Raw genomic sequence first — 24,715 nt, 5'->3', positions numbered from 1 at the left:
TACTATTTAATTTAAAATTTACTGTAAAATCGTTTTTAATCCATTCAGTATATTTTTGATACGTCTTGAGGTACATATATAATAAATAATTTTAATTTTAATGATGATTAATGATGACCTGTCTCGTTTATTCAATATGTGCCTTAATCAAAATTATTTCCAGTATAACAACTGCGTCTTCCAACAGAGCCAAGGGCTACCTATGGGAGCTCCTACTAGCCCACTGTTGGCAGATATTTTTATGAATAACTTAGAAAATAAGATTTTTAATTGTAAGTCATCACTCTTAAATAATGTTCTCACTTGGAAACGATATGTAGACGATATTTTTTGTATCTGGACGGGAACAGAGCGGCAACTAACTAAATTCCTTCTTCTTATAAATTCATTTCATAAAAAAATTCAATTCACTGTAGAGGTAGGCAGTAATGCATCGATTAATTTTCTAGATTTAACACTAACTTCAATAAATAATACAATTGAATTTAACATCTATCGTAAACCGACATTCACGGATATAACTATACATAACACGTCAAACCACCCGATATCACACAAACATTCTGCCTATCATTCAATGGTACACCGCTTAGTAAAAATCCCACTATCAGCTGTTAATTTCGAAATTGAACTGTCAAAAATAAAACAAATTGCTCTAAATAATGGTTACTCGACACACTTAATTGATAAAATCCTGAATAAGAAACTTAAACTCATTTCGACGAATACATTTTTATTTGGTACACCTGAAACTAATAATAAAATCATAAATCCCTTTCAATGGCGTAAAATCTTATACATATCCAATTTTTCTTCACTTAGTACAAAAAATTTGCCTACCCACATTAAACCCGCGTTCTATACTGATAACAACTTGGGAAAATTACTTAAAAATACTAAAGATAAAGATCACAAATTTAGCCACTCAGGCATTTACCAACTATGTTGCAATGATTGTCAATCGTTCTACATAGGTAAGACAACTAGAAATATAAATATTAGAATCACCGAACATTTAAGATGTTTAAATAACAATAATTTTTCGGAGTTTGCCAATCATCTCATTTCCACCGATCATACTTTTAGTAAAGATACAGGGGTTAAAATTCTTCACCGTAGTAATAAAGGCAAAAAATTAGATAATTTAGAAGCACTTGAAATCAGAAAAGCCATCAATAATAACTCCAGTATAATAAATAACCAAATTAATCTGTCTTATAGTCCTATTCTTGACATATTTCCAGTTAACCGCTCTGTTCTTCCTGGAATTCCCGTAATTACCCCTTCCACTTTGTCGACATCTCTCTCAAACACTTAACATTTTTGTATTTATGTGTCAATATTTTGTGTAGTAGATTAGTTTTAAATATTCTCCTGACGAAGGAAGGGATCTTCCGAAACCGGTAGAGTGAAAATAAAACTATCGTGGTCAAAAACAAATTTATGTGTTTTTATTATAAATTATGATGAGCCACAAAGTGAATGCTTTTTACAATTACGTAAAAAAATAATAAATTATTTATGATTCACCATAACTAAAAAAATGTGTTAATGAAGAACAATGAATAGGAACAGTTTCATTTTGTTTTGTTAACATATTTGTGGAGTTAAATTCCACACCTAAAGAGTCGAAGTTATGTCGGGGATGCCACAAGGTAGCTCATTGGGTTCCTCGTTGTTTATTTTACTCGCAGATAACTTGGCGGAACTTACTGCATTTACAAATTGTGAGATTTTACTTTTGGCTGGTGAGAGCAAGTTTTTTAAGAAGGCGGCATCTAATTTAGGCGGCAAAATTCTGCAGCATTTCCTGAAGCTTTTACTCCAGCTTTGACCAAGCTAGGGGCTGTATTTGAACATCGAAAAAAGGTTTTAAGTGAATCCAATTATACATTATATATTGTATAATATATATTACATACCTTATATAATTTATTAAAAAATATATATAATTTATTTATTTTATATTCTAAAATACATGTTATATATTATGTATTCGTGATAATTTGTTTTACATAGAAATAGATTACAAATGAATACCTCGGAAATGTACAACTACTGTGATAATATAACTTTTGTAAACCTTGTTATGAAAATTGTAACATAACCATATAATTGAAGATCAAAAAATTTAAATATTGAAGACAATATTAGTGATTTCTAAACGAAAATCTGAAACAGAAAAATCAGAAAAGGAAACGGTCACATCTGGGACTCGTGGGACTCGGTCACATCTGGGACTCGAGTCCCAGATGTGACCGTTTCCTTTTCTGATTTTTCTGTTTCAGATTTTCGTTTAGAAATCACTAATATTGTCTTCAATATTTAAATATTTCAATTTGAGGTTTTACTCAATACAGTTATTCCGAAAAATAAAAATCAAAAAATTTCCTTGGGTTCGGTACTGAAAAATCAGCTATTACCTCTTTGAGAAGTTTTTTTTGGATCTATCAGTGGTACGCATTTAAACAAAGATTTCAGTGTATCGCGAGAAAAAAAATCCCGGAGCTTAAAGATCGTGGGTGAACTTATCACTCACAGGATTTTTCATGGTCAAGTTGGGACTAGTTACCTCCGGTAAAACCTTAAAATAAGGGTTCCAAAGAGGAGAAAGCGACAGCAAAGCCAATTTTATATTGACCCTTGTCACACCGACGTCGACGCGAGGTTGACTTTTTCCCGACAGAAAAGATAAAACTGTATCAAAGTATAATAAGTTGCAGTAATGGTAGATTCGTACGTTTAAACTGACAAAAAAACATTAATAAAAAGTGACGTGTTTTGTGCCTGTGACGTCACGATTTTTAAAACATTAGCTGAAATATTGTTTGACCTGCTTTTACATTACGTTCGTCAAAGATAACCGAACAAATGACAAAAGGTAATCTCAAACTTGTATAATTTTGTATTGTTTCTCATATTTATTATGACGCAATCTAGCAAAAAGGGACCTCAGTTGTTATTGTTTTATATTGACATAACACATGCAATATTCCCAAATTGATAAAAATGACGTTAATAATATAAATAACTTTAAATTAAATTTGATCTATTAAAGTACACTCATACGTAGGTACAGGTAAATCACTGTAAAGAGCTACGTTTGCTTATGCAGTGGTGAACAATAAAATATGTTAAAAAAACTTTGTCGAATTGAATCGCGAGTCTAAATTGAAGCGGAATTGATAAACGTCGTCACGCATGCAGTAAATTTTGGCATTTGCGGGATAAGACGTTATTTTGAAAACTATTGTGATAAGATTTGTGCACTTTCGGTGTGCACAAATACTCTCTATTATGATTTGCCTGTATGCGTATACGGTAAATTGTTTATAAACAGGATCACAATGTTTGGTTTTATTGATGTTGTGGCTGCTTTATGGAAATTGGATATTCTTTAAGAGGTCGCTTCTAAATAGATAGTAACAATTAGAGATGAATAAGGCCGAAGCTGGTCCAGTTTAGGGTAAAATAATATCATAATGCAAGCCGTTGTCCCAAGATTTCTCATTTTAAGGTTTTCTCTACTATAACCTTCGTTATATTCGTTTCGATTTATAGCAAACATCATACATCACAACGAAGGTGTTATTAATCTGTTTTGTTCTTATTCTTATGATGGACCAATTCCATCAAAGTTCAAAATAGGATGGCAGGGAAATTCATTCAGTCAATAAAATCCAGATTTTTCTCCAGGAAAATGGTGAGAATAATATAATGGTGACATTAAATTAAATACGTAAAGTTGTGCGGTGTAAAAAAAAAGCTACTTTTTGATTCTTACAGAAGTTTCCTCTCAGGGTGCTACTAAAGGGTGTACACCAAATATTAAAAAAAATATTGGCGCAGGTATGCAAGTCTAAGGACGGGTTGTTTCAGAGAATTTGAACAATTTTCAAAGTTTATTTTCAAGTCCTGTGAAATTTCTTTTCAAGTTATGTTATTATTTCACTTCTGTCAAGTAACTGGACTAAAATGATATAATGACCGAACTTGAATAGGACATTCACTGAACTCGCAAATGAACGTTGGAAATTGATGTATGGTTCAAATTGTAAGAAACAACAAATCCTAATTTTTTTTACAAATTTGCGCATGCTCTTTTTAGGTTTCGAACTTCAGACCAGCGGGTACAGAATTAAGGATTATGTTTGTATGTAAATGTTATAATTTTTTTTGTTTAAATAAATGATACACGCGGAAACAATCAACTTTATTTAAATCACCATTTCAAAAAAAAAATAATCAAAGTTTTTATTATTTTCATTATTAAAATGATGTCACAAAGTAAATTTACAATTATTGAAAAAGTAAATAATCAACTATCCAAGATAATTGATAATAATGGTTTCTTCGTCAAGAAAAGATAATTATATTCACTTCTTAAATAATTGCAAATTCACTTTGTGACGATATTTTTACTGAAAATAAATAACTTTGAATACATCACTATTTAATAAAAAAACTATGGACGTGTTTCGAAACCAATGTGTTTGTCTATTCTTAAATGTATTAACTGTCATTATACTTGTGTCTTGACGAAGAAACCTATTTATTTTATTTTAGTTAAAATAAAATAAATAACTTTGTGGACACCACTATTTTTAATCAAAAAGGATCGATGTATTTGAAAACCAATGGTTTTTTCGTGAGGATAATAATATTATCAACTGAGGAGCTGTTGATAGAGCAGGGCCCCAGCAAGACAAAGGTATCATATCCTAGATGTGACCGTATCTTTTTCTGATTCATATTTTAGTTTGAGAATCGCAAATATTGTCTTCTTTAGAATCTATTCCGCAGCTCATGTTTAGATTGACTACCAATATCCACACAGTTTATCAATTCCGCCCTTGAAGAAATCCGGTGATTTGAAAGTGAAGACGTTATTAATCTAATGTTTAAGATGAGCGTCATTATTACAGGAGATTCCCCGGAAAATGATAGATAAAGAGCGAGAAAGATGAAAATCTAATGTACATAGCAAGATCAGGAAAATACGGCTAGTTTGGAATATTCTTACACCCAAGCCCATCAAAAGCCATGTTTTTGTAATGTTAGCAATCCAATGGCGTTTCTCGTCAATGGTATAAATGTTTCTAGCGTGTATCATTAATATGCTGTGAACATTTTCATTTCAAGGCAATATAATTGGAAACTAAATAATAAGCTTATGAAGCTACTGCAAACTAGCAAATATATTGTATGAGATGCTCTTAATAACAGAAGCTTTGAAAGTTTACGTCAACTCGGTTATGTATTTAGTACTTTCCATACAGGCAAAATAGTCCACTCTGTTGCATCTAGTTGTTTTATTAGAAAGTCAATATAGAATAATGGCAATGAACTCCTCCATGCTCATGGTGCTCTGAGAATTGCAGTTCAACCAAGTTCTTGTTGAAAGCAACAGAACTCCCAAACGGTTAAATTCATACTGCATAACTTTAATCAAAGAGTAATTTCAGATTCATAGAATTATTTAAATCAAAAGGATTAGTTCAGCGAGATAGTAGAGAAGCAGTATATTGAATGTCAGATTTAATTACATGCTAAAATATATGCTCCTCTAAAGTTTACATTCAAATTATGCGTTAGCAACGGAAGTTGATAACTGTACTTAAAATACGATATTTTTTGCATTAGGGTACATATTTATTTGTCACGAATATTGATTTCATTTGACAACTTATCTCACCAGTCCGAATCAATGAAGACTGACAGATAATGCATTCCGAAACTTTTAACAGCCGGTGACTTCTGTAAATACGAATATTATAATAGTATTTCCAAAAAAACTCATTCTAACTAGAGGGATACATATTAACTTTAAATTTAATATTATCTTGACGAGACATTTTTCAATGATGGCATGTAAAATTTGGCAAGATCATGCTGGGTCTACGACACTTACGACAAGGCCATTCTCTCATGTTTATAGGTTATTGTTATAGGTTGTTTATACTTATTTGCATGTTCTTATAAAATGTTATATTTTTATTATACTTTGCATTTCGATGAACAAAATCACTGGCATTGAAACATGTTGATATTTTTTTTATAATAGTGATATAAACAAAATAAGTTATTCGATTTATTATTTATTAGACATACTTCTCTTCAACTGTTGAAGGTTATATCCATCGGTGTAGCATAACATTTAATAAGAAGATAATACTAAAAAATGTAAACAAAACATGAAACAGAACAAGACACAGAAAATAAAAAGGTCTAAATGGTCGAGTGGATAAAGACGTTGTCCCAGTAAGACAAATATCCTGGGTTCGATTCCCAGTTGAGACCGTTATCTTTATCATTTTCTGTGTATCTTCTTTAATGATATTTTATTCAATTAAAATAATGCTACACACTAATTTTGCTATAATGGAGAAAAAGCCAATGATTTTATTATTCTATTGGACGTAGCAGTAAAATAAAAAAAAATAATAAAATGTGATCAAAAATCAACATTTTTGGGTGTTGTAATGAAAGCCAATTAAAATTTAACTTCTTCATTGCACGGAAGAAAGCGATATAATTAAGTGATTTATATTAAAATGATATATTATATAATGCATAATATGCTTCAGCAGAGTTCACGTGACTACGTGACATCTAGCGCAGTTGACAAGATTAAGCTTGTTGAAATCGTGCAGTTTTATTAATAATACTATCAGTCAATAATAATATTGTCCAGATACTGACGGACGTCAACACATTATTAAGAGTCAACAAGATCTGAGAGTCAATACGTACCAGTACAAGGCTGTTGCAAGTTTGCTGACCTACTAGTAGATAACACACAGTCTCTTGACAAATATTATTGCAATCATCAATGTAAGGTCAACATCGTTTTTTTAGTCGTTATCGTATGATGTGATTTTTTCTTCATGTTTTGATTGAAGGCATAATAATTTTCCTCCCGTTGTACAGTTAACATAAGCTGACTTGAGTAATTGGTACCAATATTGAACATAAACAGTAAAGATAACATATTGTTTTTAGCAATAAATATTAGCCTAAACACCTATATAAAAACATTTAATAAGCAATAATTGTTGAATGAAAAATACTAATAGATATTGAATAATTTGTCAGGCTTTGACGTAGCGCAATTGGTAGAGCACCTGACCGGCAGTCAGAAGGACGAGGGTTCAATTTCTGTCGGTAGCATGTACTTTTTCTAGGAAGATTTTTTAAAATTTATGTAAATGTTTCAACATAATAATTATTGTATGAAAATAATATCGACGCCGGAAAGGCAAAAGGGAGTAAGCGACAAGTTTAGTCAAAAATGAGTTAAGCATTCAGATTTGATTAGACAAAAAATCTGATCATAACTGCCGCTATTTATTGTTATTAAGTTTAATTTGTAGAACTCCATTTTAATTTTAATTTTTTATATATTCCATAATATTGTTATTGGGTTTATAAAAACAGTTTATTTTTAAACAAGTTCTGCTGTGTAATTATTATTACGCGTGACAGCTGTTTTGCCCTCTGAACAGTTTGATAATGCCTTCAGAGGGCGAAACAGCGTAATAATAATTACACAGCAGAACTTGTTTAAAAATAAACTGTTTTTATAAACCCAATAACAATATTATTGAATACATAAAAAAAATAAAAATAAAATTAACTGCCGCTTACGCATTCTTGCTTTTCCGGCGTCAATTTTTTTTTTCTTTGTGCTATGCATAAAAAAATCGTCTCTAAAACATTAGTTTATCATTAAAAATAATAAACATTAAGCTTTAATGATCTGTTATCAGTTTGCTTACTTATAAGACATTATTTACTTTCCTTTTTTATTTAAATTTCGTTATTTATCATAGACATCGAAATTAATAGACGAGCCAAGTAAAAGTTCTTTTTACAATAGTGCGCAAATTAATGGCTGCCCAAAAAAATACACTACATATCTACACATACAATACATAATACACTAGCAACTACATATTCCAAACCGGGTAAACAAAAGCTCAAGCTCGTTTCCAAAATTTTATATTTTATTATACTATTTAGTTTGACACTTTAACAAGAGTGTTATAATTATAGTGTCGCTACGCCAGGCGATTAATTTAAGAACGAACATTCAGATTATGCGCAGTCAAGTCCCACAATAGACAGGGCTGCTAACCTTTGCCTCAGTTTAGCGAACTTTACTTTTCTGCACATGGTCTGGTTATTTCAATGTGCGCTCTTCCGTGGCCAATGAGCGACTGACATCAAAGTTTGTTCAAAGCATTCTCTAATCTTCCTGGTGCCAAAATATGGTCACCTGTTAGCCTCCAGCCTTGGAATAAAACTCAGAGTTCATGTTAGGGAAAGTCTATTAATTTGAATGTCTGTGTTATTTATAAATTTTGTGTGTTTTTTTCCCAATTTTTACTGCGATTTTTACCTAAATCAGTCATATAAACGAGTGAACGATAAATGGCTTTACTTCCAATAGCATTTCTTAATTTGAACATTTTTTTCCTTTTCAACATGTTTTATTAACGTAGAATATTTAGCATCATAAAAAAAACTGTAAATACTAAATTGGCATAGTATCACTAAAAATAATAATTTTGATGGTCTGTGCGTGGTCGTATTCTCGTGAAATACAGTTCAATGAACACAAATTTATCATCTTCAAAATTGGAACAGTTCGTGTGAAGGATTTAAATAAGATATGACCCGCCTATAATATAATATTTTCATAGACAATTATTTATTTCCTTTAATTAAGATTATTTTTGAAAATTCGAATATATCCCGATATTCACTCATGGATTGAATACCGGGAAAAATAACATCTACAATATTATAAATTATAATTCACCCACGCCTGTATTTTTCTCTTTTGTTCTCATTCATTATTTGTATTTTCATTTATTTTTTATGTTTTTTATTTATCTATCTAACTGACAGGTTGGTGGCTGAGTTGACATCGCGCTTGGGTCCCACCCAGGCATAGTGTGTTCAATTCTTCGGCTGATTAAGTCCTCCATCACAACACAAGCAACATTTTCCGCTTACTGTGGTGGTAAGAGAGATTTTCAAACATTGTCAGGTTATTCGTAACCCGGGAATGTTTATCTTTCTTTAAAAAAAAATATAATAGATACTTTACATAACTATACATCTTTTTTATTTATCTTTTTTATATATCCTTTTATTTATATTTCTGATTCTATGTAATTAAACTAAAATTAGATTAAACTCCCGCCACTTCGGAATAGGCTCAGCCTAGTAAGGTGGATTATACAAAAAAATATTTTATTTTATTGGTTAATAAATAATTTTTTTTTTAAATCATTGGTCTGCGCTATTGTATAGCGTGTAGTACGCTGTGCCAAATCTTTAAAAATCACTGACTTTATTGTCAAGAGTAACCCAAAGAAATTTCAACGAAAGATATACAAATTTCAAATAAAGAATTAAAATAATTATACTAAATAATAAAACAAAATTATATTAGAGGTAGCTACTTTAGAGCTTGTAGGAATTCTTAATACCATTCCTTAGAATTCGGAAAATTACACTGAAAACAAATCTGAGATCTTTTAACCAGAGTTGCAATAAATTAGAGACACATCCACAACAAAAATTAGTGTGTTTGATGATGATGTATTTTTGATGAGCAAATGATTTTTTTGTGAAAATTTGGCTGTCTTTTATTGGTAAGTATCTACGCTAAAAGTTATCAATTTATCACAACGTCAGAGTGGGATAATAGTTACCCTGAACCCGTATAAACTTATTGTTTATGTAAATGTATTGCTAGAGACGGAGCGTGCTGGTTCAGAGAATGCAGATTGCCAAGTTATCTGCGCTTTTTTACAATGGTCCACTTTACAAAAGCAATGCATGACTGGTCGCAAGTCACAACGCTGCAAAGGGCAACGCATATAAATCAAATGGGACTGCGCATCTACACTAGTAAGTCACGCGGGTTTGCGAGATACTACTTACAATTGTTTGTAAATATTAAAACAAAGTCTGATTCGTATATCATTTTTAATAACATTGTATATATTTTTTTAATTAAAATGAAAGACAAACATTTTCGGGTTACAAATAACCTGACAATATTTGAAAATTTTCTACTACCACCACACTACAAATACAATACAATTTTTTTCTATTGACGGGTGATTTACTAATTTTTAACATTAAGAAACATACATAACTGAATTTACTAATTTCGGTTGCCTGTTTGTCACCGTGACAAACATTCGTAATTTTCAAAATTGGAACTGGTAGTTTGAAAGATTAAGAGAAGCCAGATAAAGCAGGTAGGTTAGATTATTTTAATGGTAATTTTCAACACTGGAATTATAATATCCCGTGATTTTTGTAATTAAATAAATGCTTTCATATAAAAATAACATTGGGAAGAAAATGCGGAATTGCATTTTACATTTTTTTTACCCTGAATCACCATATGTGGAAAAAGTCCTCTCCCAATTACATGAAATTCCAATTCCAAGTAAAATTGTTTTGGATATCTTTCTAACACTTTTAGACTCCTAGAAGGTTATTTATTTGTTAAGTAATTAAGAATTTTAATAGAAAATAATAGCAGTATACAATTTAATATTAGAAAAATAAATGTAGGCACAGATATTTCAAACACATGCATACATTGCATACTCTTGATAGTTCCGTTGTGGCCTCTCTCTCTTTCTTGTAAACTATACATTCCACAGTGAGAGGGATTGCAACGGAGCTCTCAACGGCAGAACCATACACCTAATATCATAGGATTAAGGACGATACACACCTTTGTTCCATTGTGGCTGCTGCAAACGACGATGTAGGACCCGTTGACGAAGCGCACCACGTCGGCTTGCGTGGGCCGTATCGTCAGACCGGACTTGTCGTGCACGTTGGCGCTCACGATACCTGGAACAGTGGAAAAAGGACTTATTGAGAAATTGAGTTACAGATTCCTTACCATTAATTTGGGAGGCGGTACGGGTACTGCCACCCCGGAAACTATTAATTGGATAACCAACATCATTGAATTAGGTCACCCCAAGTGGTTCGCTATGTTTGGTGCAGCAGGGGTACCCCCATCGTGCAAAAAAACGTATAGATTGGAAGAGTCCGTGATACACAAACTGCTTCCTGTCTGGAAAGGTGAGTCTCACAGAGAATCCTATTATTGCCAGTATATTGCGTAAGAAATCGTGATTAACAGCATCGAAGGCCTTTGAAAAGTCATTTTATGAACAATCTACTTGATGGTCTTTGTCTAATGATTTTGATACATAATCCGTAAACACCAATAGGTTGGTTTATGTCGATCGACTTTTTCTAAATCCATGCTGTTCAGAAATTATAAAAACCGTTCAACTTGTGTGAATGTATGAAGAATCGATTCGAATAATTTAGCCGGTGCAGATAATATTGCCACCGGCTAAAATTTTTCACAGAAGTCTTTGTACCGCTTTTATAAATCAGACAAATTTTTGATGTTTTCCACAAATCAGGAAATATACCAGTTTCTAAGGAAATGTTAAATAAGAAACTTAGTGGCAGTTTTAAAAACTCGGTACAACCTTTAAAAAAGAATCTCGTAAGAAAATCTGGACCAAGTGAATGTGTATTTTTCATTTTCCTAGTGAAAGATCCTATATCTGATTCATCAATTTGACCAATTTCAATATTTTAAGCTCCCATTACACTTAACTTGGCAGCAGTATTAATATTTAGTATTGGAAACTCATTAATATACACGGATTGGAAGTGTGTTGCAAATGCGTGAGCTACATATTGTCCTCAAACTTCCCGATCACGATACATCATGGTGTCTTGAATACCACCATCTTTAAGTAGCGATTTGACATAGTCCCAGAACATATTGAGATCATGTTTGATATGGTGTTCAATGGAATTTAAATATATTACATCAGTCCTAATATTACGCCTAACCACGGCTCTACGCGCACCGAACAAATCATAGTCAAGTCGACAGCTAGTAAGAAGCCTTTTATGGAGAGCATGTTTCACCCTAATGCTCGCGATGGTATCTTGACAGAACCACTTTGGATATCAACGACCACCTCTACTGGGAGGTTTCCAGGAAAACAAGCATCAAAATACTATAAATACAAACATAAAAATGGTGTACCGCCTCATTTATAGTTTAAAAATTATGAAGTTCTTCTCAATCTAATTGCCTCATCATATTGTATAACTTATCAACATCACCCTGAACCAAAATTCTATCCACATAAAGCATGCTTGTCATTTTAAGGAATTTTTGTAGTCTTAATATTGTTTTTGCATGAAAAAATAAATTGTAATGCGGGATGATGTTTATGTTCAGTTACAAGGGGAGAATCGAATAAGAATAACATGTTTGGTTGTATTTGCAAAAAATTACATCTAATAATCTTGAGTTCATATTTGGAATGTTATTAAATTGGGAGAGACTGAAAATGGCGCATAAAAAATACAGAATGTAACCGAAACCACTCAACTGAACTCAATGAAACACGTGATTAATTTACATCCTGGTTGTTCATAAGGCTGTTTAATAGAACTTGAAAAATTCATCAATTTTCAACGCTAATTTGCGAGTTCTGTGAATGTCCAATTCAAGATCTGTTATTATATCATTATAGGCTAGTTACTTGACAGAACTGAAATAATAACAGAACTTGAAAATTAACTTTGAAGTTTGAAGAATTTTTCAAATTCTCTGAAACAACCCATCCTAATAAAATATCTAAAGTTATTTCATATTATCCATACTACTAAATGTTAATGAAATCCTCAGCCCGGGAAATCCCGGTTAGGATATCATTATCTCTATTTGTTCTGAAAATGGAAGATAACAAAACATTTATCATTATTAATATTATTATTAAGAATAAATTGAAAAAAATGTACTTATTGCGCCTTTGTTGTAATAAAATAAGAAGGTTTACTCGAAAAAAAGCATTTTATGTATAAAACATAATACACAACATTATGTTAAATGGAAACGTGGATATTGAAAACAAAAAGTTCCTTTGGTGACATACTGGTTGCTAAATTTGACGAGCTTACCAAGAATAACCCCGATACAAGTAATCATTACTACGTAAAGTACATGCCCATACAAATTGAAAAACAACTCCCAAGAAATATAAATGCCGCTGACGAGAATTGAACACTCAGTCTTCTGATTGCATGTTAGCTTCTCAAACAGGAAAAATAATTCAATATGTTCTAGTATTTTTCATTAAAAAATTATTCCTTATAACATTTTTTCACCCGAAAACAACCAACTTTATTTTGGTAGAATAATTATTGGGAGGTATTTCAGGCGAATAATTGTTGCTTATAATAATTTGTTATCCTCTGTGCTATGCACAAAAACTACGTTTTAAAAAAATTAGTTAATCATTAAAAATAATCAAAAATTCCGCTTCTACAACGTAAATAAATGTAACCCTTCCTATGAATATTCTGCCACTAAGAAAAACATTCATGATTCACGTATCAATGTTATCTTCATAACAGTATACATTTATTATGTTCCATGTTAATGCTATTCAATAAAATGAATATTTGTGGAAATTCCGAAAATGTTTGTACATTAAAAGTGTGAGTGACGGAAAATCCCGATATTTCCTCGGAGAGGAAGGAAATACATTCAGTTCAGTGATTAGAATATGCGCATACGTAAGTTGGAAATATGAAAATCCAGATTTTCCACGGAAAAGAAAGATTGTTCAAATAGGAATTCCTATCTGAACAATTTTGATTGAAAATAGCGCCACCGCAGCGCATTCCTTGCCATAGTAGGATTGGAAAACTCGCCGCCGGAATTTAGCGAAATATTGTAATAATTGTGAACGATTAGGGACGAGGAAAAATATCATAAAGACGATAGAATTACTGAGTATCTATATTAACATTTCTCCAGCGAACATACATACACATATATTATGTATGTAATACACATATATCATATATTAAAGATTAGGTGGAGGACACGACATATACAGAGAGAAGGAAGGCTGGCTCCAGATTTTGATAGTCTTTTATGCCATCAAAAAAAATCTGTCAAATATAGAACTTTGAAATAGTAAACATTGGCAATTGAAGTTCACAAATTGAATTTATTTAGTACTTTCGTGGCGGTATTTTGCGCTTCCTAATTTGTATTTTAATCAATTTTAATAAAAAAAATATTTAAACATGTCCCAAAAGTAGGATCTGGGTGTCCAGTTTACGGGTGTAATAATAACAAACAACAAAAAGAAGTCGCTTTTCAGGATGACAAAAAAAGTTAACAGGTTAGTTGATGAAATACTCGTATTGTATGAGTTCATTAAATCCGGACAAATAAAACGGACTGGGTAAAAAGTGGATCACGAGAAATATAATTATAATTTTTTTTAGGTTAATTTAGAAAAGCTGTGTATTGTTATTTATTGCATTTTGTTCATTTTGAAGTTATAAATCATCAATGTTTATGATGAATTATTGAATATATTATATATTGATGCACATAAAAAAGTGCGGGTCCGGACCCGCATTAGAAACCGCACTGGTGCGTGTCCTGGTCCGGGTTCGGGACCGGAACAGTGTGTCATACCCAAGAACTCGGAACCCGGACCCACTGCTGGAACTGGAGTTCTTGTAAATGGAAGTACTCCTCGAAGAGTCCTCCGGTGAAACGCAGAACTTACTCATCTCTAATATGAACCGCTTAAATGTTTAGTCAGAACACATTTATATTACATCGGAAAAAATAGGAATATTTCTGCAAAACTATCCATAAAACATGTGAAATTTTAGCGCCGTAATTAGAGATTCCGGATGATCCAGTATTTATATCAGAGATGTTCATCAAAATATGTCACAAATAAAACATGCAATCATAAACAAAAAATTAAACTATTTTTACGGATTCATTCAAATTGAGAACGGCAACATATTATTTTCTAATACATTGTTCCCGATAAAAGCTTTAGGCTTACCAACAGCCAACATCCAATATTCTACAAAGCAAAAGACTTATACCGTACGTGAACCAGTGATATTATAATGAATGTTGGTACATTGTACAACGCATTTTGTATTTTCATTCACGTTTCATATCCCCGGTGAAAAAATTTTGAGGTTTTTCATGGAAGACTATTGTTTTCATAAAATTACGCCCCAAAAATATTATTCTCATATGAAAAATACGCTTTGTTGTTGGAGCCGTACATATTGGAGATGTTTTCACTTTCGTTTAGGTTATTCAGCTCTACAAGTTCAGTGAGTTTATTATTTTACATCGCCCTTATTACTTCGCGAAATCATGACATCTAAAAAGCTGAACTAATTCACTCCTAATAGTGTAAAATTGTTAAATAATTTGTTAGAAATATTTGTAGGTAGGACGCTTGACTGGCAGCTGGGCGGGCTAAGTTGGATGCTAACAGTGGGTAACCCACTTCTTTTTTAACATTAGCTCTACACAGGATGCACTGAGGAAAATAATGTCCCTCAGGGCCTTTGTAGTCTTTAGGGATGCTTTGTGGAGGGTTTTTTTTAAGGTAAGAAAGGTACCGCAGTAGAAAAGGTCTGGGAAGGAAAATTGTATGAGGAGTGGGTCGTTTTAACACCTCCCTCCCAATGCGGTGCAAGGCGATGGGCAAGAAAGTAAGGGTGCTAGATTTCATCACAATTAAGAAATCTAAATTGCCTGTGAGGAAAATACGAAAAACGTGTAATGGGTATTTTACATAATGTTTTTTTTCGTTAAATATCCATATAGGTCGTCTTCATGTTGATTTGGGATGAAGAAGGATGTATTTTCTTTTGGTAATGATTTACGTACAATTTAAGATGGCGAACATTATTTAACATCTGTTATCATTATATTACGTAACTATACAATGTTGAAATATTGCATGTTTACTTATTTTTATATTTAAAATATTGATAAAATATATTTTTTGTATTTATTATTGATTTTGAACGTGTATTAATTAATATGAATGATACAGTACTTGGCCAAATAATCATATATGGATATAATGATATGACAGTATTGTACTTATTCGTCGAGAATAAACTGCAAATCAGACGTGCATACATTATGGCCTAGTAAGCGTGTTGATAATACTATTTCTTCTCCAATGGTAACTATCTGTATGAAAATAATAATCATGTAAAGCAAAGATTTTTCATATGGGTCCCAATACAGTTTCTATATGGGGATCGGTATGAAAAAAACATCATCTAAAACGCTTATTATTACCGAAAAACGCAACATAATACCTTCATGGTTAGCATTTCAACCTCACTATCGTTCTCTATGGCAAAAATGTGTTGTGGATAGTTGTGAAAATGCATATAAGTTTTTTTTTATTAACATATCATAAATAAAAGTGACAAGATTCTATGAATACATCGTACGAAAATCATTTTACGAAGTAACCGATAATTATTTTAGACACATATTGGAATTTAACACTTACTAGAATTTCAATGCCCAGTGAAGATATAACTCAAAATTAAGAACTTTTAAAATCACGGAACAATGGTCAGTTTAAATAAAAACGAAATCAGCGTCATAAAAATGGCCACAATCCTACTAGGACCCATCTAATCAGAAACCTTAAAAGGAGAAAGGATATTGAAAATTACGTTTGATGATAGAATCGTATAAAATAGGAATTCAATCCATCTTTAGACAGATCAAAAGCAATTTAGCCAAAGACAATATATCTGTCAAGTTAAGTTCCCGCGGCCGGCGACAGATGGCAGCGCTGGCAAAGGTTGGGTAAACTTTTTTCATTTAGAATAGCGCCTCCGCTAATGGATTAGTATTATTCCCGATTTTATGATGGGAGGGACTTCAGGTCAGTTCTCTCGGAGAGATATTTCGATTATTCCCTCATATATGACTCCTCAAATAATTTATAATTAAAATCAAGGGTTTGTTAAATAAGTACCTACTCATCATGTTTTTTTCAGAGAGGGCAGAATTAAAAAAAAAAACGAAATTTTTATAATTTTGGTAGAGCAACCTCCGCAGTTCGCAGTCATGATTAAGTTTAAATAAAATATTTCGAGAATTGATAATTCTCATACGCTTAATATATTATTGTATAAAACACCGATTTGTTTGAATATACTAAGACGGCCGGCATAGTCCAGTGGTAACGCATTGGACTGCCATTCCGAAGGTCGCGGGTTCGAACCCGGCGTGCGCAAATAAATTTTATTTGATTAACTTGTGTTATTTCACAATTAATTAATTAAAAAATTAATTAAAAATTAATTAAAATTAAGAATAAGAATAATAATATATAGTATAGTATATTTGCGGCACGTTCCAGAGTGGAAGATACTACCAGTATCGCCCTGGTGTAAGAACACCATTCAGAATTGAAACGTTGCTCCAAATGGCTTTAGCCGTGTTTAGTGACTAGATCTGAATAGCCAGGTACTTCCCCACCTTCCTCTTTCCCTTCCCCACTTACCTTCAGCCTCACAACATCCCCCAATTGGGGATGCCATAGTCTCACTGGCTCCAGACGGGAGCAGTTGGGACTCTTGTGAGGTATTCACTATTCAATATAAAAAAAATATAAAAAAAGACAGATTTTTTTAAACCTCATTATAAGTAGCATAACTAATTAATAATCTTATGTATAAAGTTTTATTAGTTTTGATACCTACAATTTAAATTGACATAATAATATCATTACGCGCATTGTAAACTGTGTCTGCTCTCAACACAGGATTAGCACTCATTTTAGTCGTTTATGTAATACCATACAGTTTTTGAGTTTTTATTTTGTCCTGATAAAAAACCTCTGGATAATATTAGCGTCAAATCGCCTATGTGCTATTTATTTCAAGAGTACGTAAAGTTGTTTACTCTAGTATTACCTCCATCCGACAATATTATTGTTATGATTGATTGATATTGTGTGACCCGCGAAGATAAGATAATGATGCAATCAATATTTTTGCAACACCCCATTTTTGAGTCCGGACAGTAAATTAATAATAAACATTGGTACAGATATAACATAAATCCATACAGAACGCATCTGATGCACTTCTCCTTCTGGTGTCCTAATACATCGTTGGGTATCACCAAGACAGGCTTCATTCTGCGGAACTACACTTCTCGTAAAAAGACGTTTCTAGGTCCTAGAAACCTATATCAATCTGTAAATAATCAGATACGCCGGGCATCCTTAAGATTAACATCATCATGAAGGTAAAAATGTTCCCCACCTTCGGTCTAAGGCAACATAACGCTTCGCATCTAAATTATTACACACTCACCATATTCTATAGTCACAGATATTGGAAAAAAACATAAAGAGTTTTTGAAAGTATTCCGGTTATTGTATTTTTTACAAAAGCCCCACCAAAGTGCGATCAATCAATCAAGACGCAGCAAAGAAAATTTTCAGATTTTTGAAATCGAAGCCGCAACAGGCGCCCACCCCACGTTACCAGGACTTATTAATACAAAGTGGTAAAAATGGCCCACAATGTTCAACTTTTATTAATTCTTGATGACTTTACACATTTAATATGGACGTTCCGTGGCGTGCGGACAATCTGCTTTCAAAATCATCCTGAGTGTTTTCTGTGTTGACATGAATTAATCTTCCGAGGTATACGACTCCACATTACTGTACTTTTGAATTAAGTGGGTCAACGTTGTTAAAAGCGCTTTTCAACGAAGGCTTCAGTACGTTGCAGTCTTCTCGATGGTGGCCATCTTTCCAGGAAGTGTCCTTGGCTTTCTTTGTACCGTACCTTTTACATAATATCTCTCGTAGATCTGGCTTTATTCAGCTTTTCGGATGAGCCGAAGTCATAGTTAATTCATAGACAGCGTTATGACTAGCATACACTAGGTCGGGCATATTCTGAAAACTCCTAGTAAAAGAGACAGATTTATAAAAAGGGACGTTGACTCTTGAAGGATTTATATATTTAATGCAGGGGATGCTTTGATACTACTGTGAGGGGTGCGGATAATATTTCTTAAACTCGTCTTGTGAGGTTAGGGCTTTGAGGCAATGAACAAGTCCCGGCAGTATAATAGAGCAGGAACGTTTCACTTGGAATTGCTCAATTCCACATTCTTTGCTATTAAACCGGCCATTTTCACGCAATGCAGTGTTATTTTTAGTGGGAAACGCGGGCCTCAGGTAGGCGAGGTTTAGGATTTTTTCTATTTTTTCATCTTCTTACTACAGTTGCTACATCGAAGAGGTTTAAAAAAGCCGCAAATCAATTAATTTCCGGTGAGGAAAAGTACGTTTACTACATTTATGATTTTCTATTCATCTAAATTTTTAACATTTTGGTTTAAAAATATTTATGTATTTTTTAAAACTAGCCTAAAAAACTTATTTGCATTATGTAAAAATACGGCGCGAACAAAATACATTAAATTACCGTATATTATCTTGAACGAAATAGCTATTAAAATGCTAATTTTGCTTCTCCGGTGACTGAAATAGTTGTTTCTCCCTGTAATTAAATTGATTTCAATAACGTGTGTCAATTTTTTCAGCTTGTTGCATTATAGAAAGAAAATGAGAACCGTAGTTAAATTTATTTTTAAAATGTTATTGGCTCATGTGTGTTTAAATTATGTTCATTAATATATTCATCGCAATAATTTAACCTTTTGTTTTTACTTATTTGTTTACTATTCAAAACTGCAAATAGTTGTCAAAACAAACGAGTTTTTAAATAGAAGTAAGTCTGTAAGGATTCTGAAATTTACAAAAATAGGTTAAAATGCATAATAAATCTTATTCATCACCAAAATACTAGTTTGATTTTATTTCAATTTTTTGGACTTGAATTAATATTTAAAGACTAATACTAATATCTCCCTTTCCTTATCTGTAAATGAAAAGAAATATGAAATTCAACTACATCTATTCCTGCTAAAGTACTCCTCCCCTTCCTGCCCCTATGATTTTTTTTTTAATTATTTTAATATAGATCATAGTTACATTAATACATACATATTTTGCAAAATATAATATTTAGGTACATAATTGGTCATGTATACCTTATCAGAAAAGAGGAGCTCTTGTGCCTGATAAGGGAGTCACGATTCTTACTTAGATTCAATGTTATACTATTATGTTATGTGTAAAATATAAATATAATATATATATATTTTTTTTAATATAAGTTTTTTTGGAAAAAAAGTTTGATTTTATTTATTTGTTCTTGTTGGTTCGTAATACAGCGCAATTCAAATGATGGTGATTAATATTTTGTCATTTGAAAAAACACTAAACTCTCGTATTGGAGGCATGATCATGATCAGTGTACCTCCGACAAGCTATGCCATCGTCTGGGACTGCTAAAGACAATGAAATTGATATTTTTTCCCTTTATCTATCTTCAAGTGGAGAAAATTGTTGCATTTAGTTGTTACGCAAAATGTAAAAACGGTCGGAAAAACGAAATTATTTCTAAAATGAAAAAGAGACTTGGAAGGCCACTACAACGGCTTATCTGTCAGCTGCACACTAATGAACTACCATTGTGACATCACTGTTTTCTTTAGATGGACTGACTAGCGAACCTGTAGCTAACATTATTGCTATATATTGCTGTATAGTTATATTGAATTATGTTTGTAGCTAATTTAAAGATTTAATTTTTTATTATTGTAGAAAACAATCACTTTGTGGTTTGACATATTTAATAAAATAAAATACTTTTTGTTTTAAAACCACGAGTTTTTAATAATTTCTAGAACCGACCGGTTTAGCTGTACACAAGTAATAATTTGTACCCTGAAGATGCTTGAGTAAAGCGAAACCGGTCGGTTCTAGAAATTATTAAAAAGTCGTGGTTTTAAAACAAAAAGTATTTTATTTTGTTTAATTTTTTGTTTATTTGATGTTGAATTAAGTTTGTAATAAGACTTTGAATACTGTTCGACAGATCACCTTTTAAACATTATTTTCTTCTCTCCTCCCATAAGCTCACCTTATGGAGTAGTAGAATAAATAGAAAAAATATTTTGTTTACTGCTATAATTTGAAATCTTGTATTATTTTATAATACATAAACATAACTCAGGACCAATTAGAAGAAACTGTACGCAAAAAAAATATACGGTTTATTTCGATTTGATCATTTATATCAGAAGATTTAATTATTTAGACAAAGATTATTTATAGAATATATGCCTGGCAGTATTAAATGGAGTTCAAAGTGTAGATTTGGCAAGGAAACAACCAGGGAAAATGTCTCATATCAGGTGCCTAAAAATGCAAACAGGACATTACAATCGTATGTTACAATGAAAACCAAATTCGCAGATATTGGCTACCTTTATTGTGCGAGTATCTGCTCCAACATGGTTTACCATACAGTATAATAGTTATTGTGTAGATGGAGTTCGTAATTTCTGGAAAATGATCAGAAATTATAACTATCTTTCTGCAGAATCGAAAGCTGTTGTTGACCCCATCATGTGGATGAATGCGTATTACTTCCACACATATTTACGCACCGGGAGAACATTTTATTATCAATAGCTAGGATGCAGAATGATCATTAAAGATAGGTTTCTTCAAACTTGAGAATAGTTTATCATTCCAAAAATTAATTTCAAATGCAATGCATTACATACACTACATTGAATTAATTGACTTGCAGGACACACATTTACTTCTGACGCAGCCTCCACTCCTACTCCTAATTAGTTATTACTGTTTTTGTGCAATGTTAACATAAAATTTTGAGAAATCATTATTTTTATTGTTGTGTATTGTTCAAAAGGCGTATTTTGTTTTTTTTTTAAATAGAACCCGCTCAAAAGAAACTGCTCCCAACCCCCTGAAGTTGGGGTATGTTTTGAGGCTAAAAGTAGTGGGGGAAGAAAAATATGAGAAAGGAGAGGGTGAGACAGTTCTTGGTCATCAAACACGGCCAAAATCATTTCTTCTTATTTTTAATACTGAGACTATATTCCACTCTGGAACCTGCAGCGAATATACTATATATAATTTTAAATTAGTGATTTTTCAAAAAACACAATAATTCAAACAAAATTTACTTACGCCCGCCGGGATTTGAACCCTCGACCTCCATCTTGCTAGTCGAAAGCATTACTCCTCGACCAAGGAAACCTTCGGAAAGTATTATATTTCTTTTTTACACATTTAATAAATAGATTTCGTTTATTTCAAAAAAGTTTTTTTAATGTTCTTATAAATAATGCATTTTTGCAATACAAATTGAGTTTGCTGCAAAATATTTAAAAAAATTGATAGGACGTGGAAAATGGACGAGTGCGACACACCCTAATGTTCGATGTTCAGCGTATCTGGACAAATACCAAAAAATTATAAGCATTAAAATGCTAAAGCCAAACCGCAATAATCTATGCATTATTAGGCTCGAATAAATTCAGTGAAAAGTGACAAAGACATTCGACGTGATGAAGAAAATAAAATAAAGTAGCATAAAAAATTATTTTGTATTATAAGATAATATAAGCTAGTTTGTAATTCTCATATTGTCTTTACAATTATTTTGATTTTACGGGACAAACCAAAGTTATATTTTATTATGTATAACGAAATTAAACCAATAGACATAAATACTTGTACCACTTTATCATAACCACGTAAACACCTCAGAACAGGTTCTCCTGGTGAAGTGTTCACGAAACTTATAACATTACCCACTACAGTGTCACTTACTCAAATCTACCTTACACCCAGCATAAAACAAACACCATATTGACAACAGTTTTAAAGTAAACAAATGTAAAAAAGTGGGTGTGTCAAGCCTACGCAAGACAGAAGTGAAACTTCTTTTGTTAAACCGTATGAACCACAATCAATTACGTATTTCACTCGTATTACACTCACGACGCAGTATACTAACCAAGCAGCTGATGCTTGGCGTGGCGCAGTTCGCTGGTGTCTGAGAGAGAGGAAAGAAGAGAAGAGAGAGAACGTTCGTGAGCGGCTCCCCCACCTCAACAAGCGCATATGGTGAGAGAGGGACAGTGAACGGTGAGCGGTGGTGGGGGTACCCGCATTTTCGTGTCGATCCTGACTCGGTTTTACTCCGTCCCCGAATTACGCGCCTAAAGAAGTTTCACTTCAATATAATATATTTTTAAAAATAATGTACAATGTACAGAAATAGAATCCCACACAAGATCGCGTAGTGCGCTCTAGCGAACGGATATTTTATCAGAGGGAGATAGTTTTAATTTTTTTTTCTGTAAATTATTACATATTACAAAATAAATAAATTAATTAAATAAATGTAATACAATTATCATAATATACGGATTAGATAATAATTTTAATCCAACACAATAACGCAAAGCGCGCTCTAGCGGAGTAATGTTTTATCACAGTGAGATAAGTGTTTTTATTATTTTGCAATATTATTTTCTTTTAAAAAATGTTCTGACCTACTAAAAAATAAGATATTGAATGAAAAAGGCGTTAAAAACAAAAAAATAATGTGCGATGGCCGAGAATCGAACTCGGATCAACTGCTTGGAAGGCAACTATGCTGACCATTACACCACCAACGCCAGTTGTCGGGATGAGCTAAGAAGCATTTATATGTTACTTCAAAACTTTGAAAATTATTACATATTATCAAAATAAATAAATTAATTAAATAAATGTAATACAATTATCATAATATACGGATTAGATAATAATTTTAATCCAACACAATAACGCAAAGCGCGCTCTAGCGGAGTAATGTTTTATCAAAGTGAGATAAGTGTTTTTATTATTTTGCAATATTATTTTCTTTTAAAAAATGTTCTGACCTACTAAAAAATAAGATATTGAATGAAAAAGGCGTTAAAAACAAAAAAATAATGTGCGATGGCCGAGAATCGAACTCGGATCAACTGCTTGGAAGGCAACTATGCTGACCATTACACCACCAACGCCAGTTGTCGGGATGAGCTAAGAAGCATTTATATGTTACTTCAAAACTTTGACTAGATCAAATGAACTTTAATCGGTGGTGGGGGTACCCGCATTTTCGTTTCGATCGTGACTCGGTTTTACTCCGTCCCCGAAAATTCATTACGCGCCTAAAGAAGTTTCACTTCAATAATTTGGTGGACACTGTATGTATAGAAATAAATAAATAAAAATTGTAAGAGCATTTAAAGAGAAAAACCATAAAAAGATACGATAACTTCTAGGACTTTAACCCAGGACAATATTGTATTTAAAAATTAAATATTAAAATTCTAGGGTTTACTCATTGAGTATTTTCTCGAAATAAATAAAAAGTAAAAAGGTGTATTTATTTCCGTGAAGCCGCGAAGTGTTAAACGTAAAAAGTATGACAAAAATGTACGATCTGAGAAGAAAAGAAACGAAAATGTTAAATATATTTCGGAATGGTATTCTAGACTAGCACACATTCGGTTATTGGAGAAGTTTTTATGGAGAAGTTGGAGCTCGTTGACAAAGCGCTCCGCGAGTCGACAATGATGGCAGATGCTCATCTGAGCAGGCTTTTAAAACTTTCTGGCGATGCTGCAGTGGGAGGGGGAGGGTAGTTAAACTACCTAGTGTGGGGTTGAGATCACAAGAAAAAAAACCTTGAATCGTAATGATCCAATGAAAGGGTGTATTTTTGAGTGTTTATTATTAATGCTGTAATTCTGAAACGTGTGTTATGCTTTTAAAATAAACCGACTTTTTTAATAATTAATATATATTTC

General features: G+C 32.3%; 1 protein-coding gene across 1 annotated transcript in view; it reads right to left on the bottom strand.

Moving 5' to 3' along the window:
- Window positions 1-24,715, bottom strand: part of LOC149421322 (fasciclin-2-like) — a 430,107-nt gene that overhangs the window by 133,656 nt on the left and 271,736 nt on the right. The window contains exon 2 of the mRNA XM_089635946.1: window positions 10,769-10,890. Within this exon, the coding sequence (XP_089492072.1) occupies window positions 10,769-10,890 (122 nt within the window). The remainder of the gene's footprint in view (window positions 1-10,768; window positions 10,891-24,715) is intronic.

Source organism: Hesperophylax consimilis, chromosome 9 (genome assembly GCF_061612785.1).
Source record: "Hesperophylax consimilis isolate HC1 chromosome 9, BYU_Hcon_1.0, whole genome shotgun sequence".
Lineage (NCBI taxonomy): Eukaryota > Metazoa > Arthropoda > Insecta > Trichoptera > Limnephilidae > Hesperophylax > Hesperophylax consimilis.
Note: the sequence above shows the minus strand (reverse complement) of the source record. Positions and strands in the feature narration are given on the sequence as shown.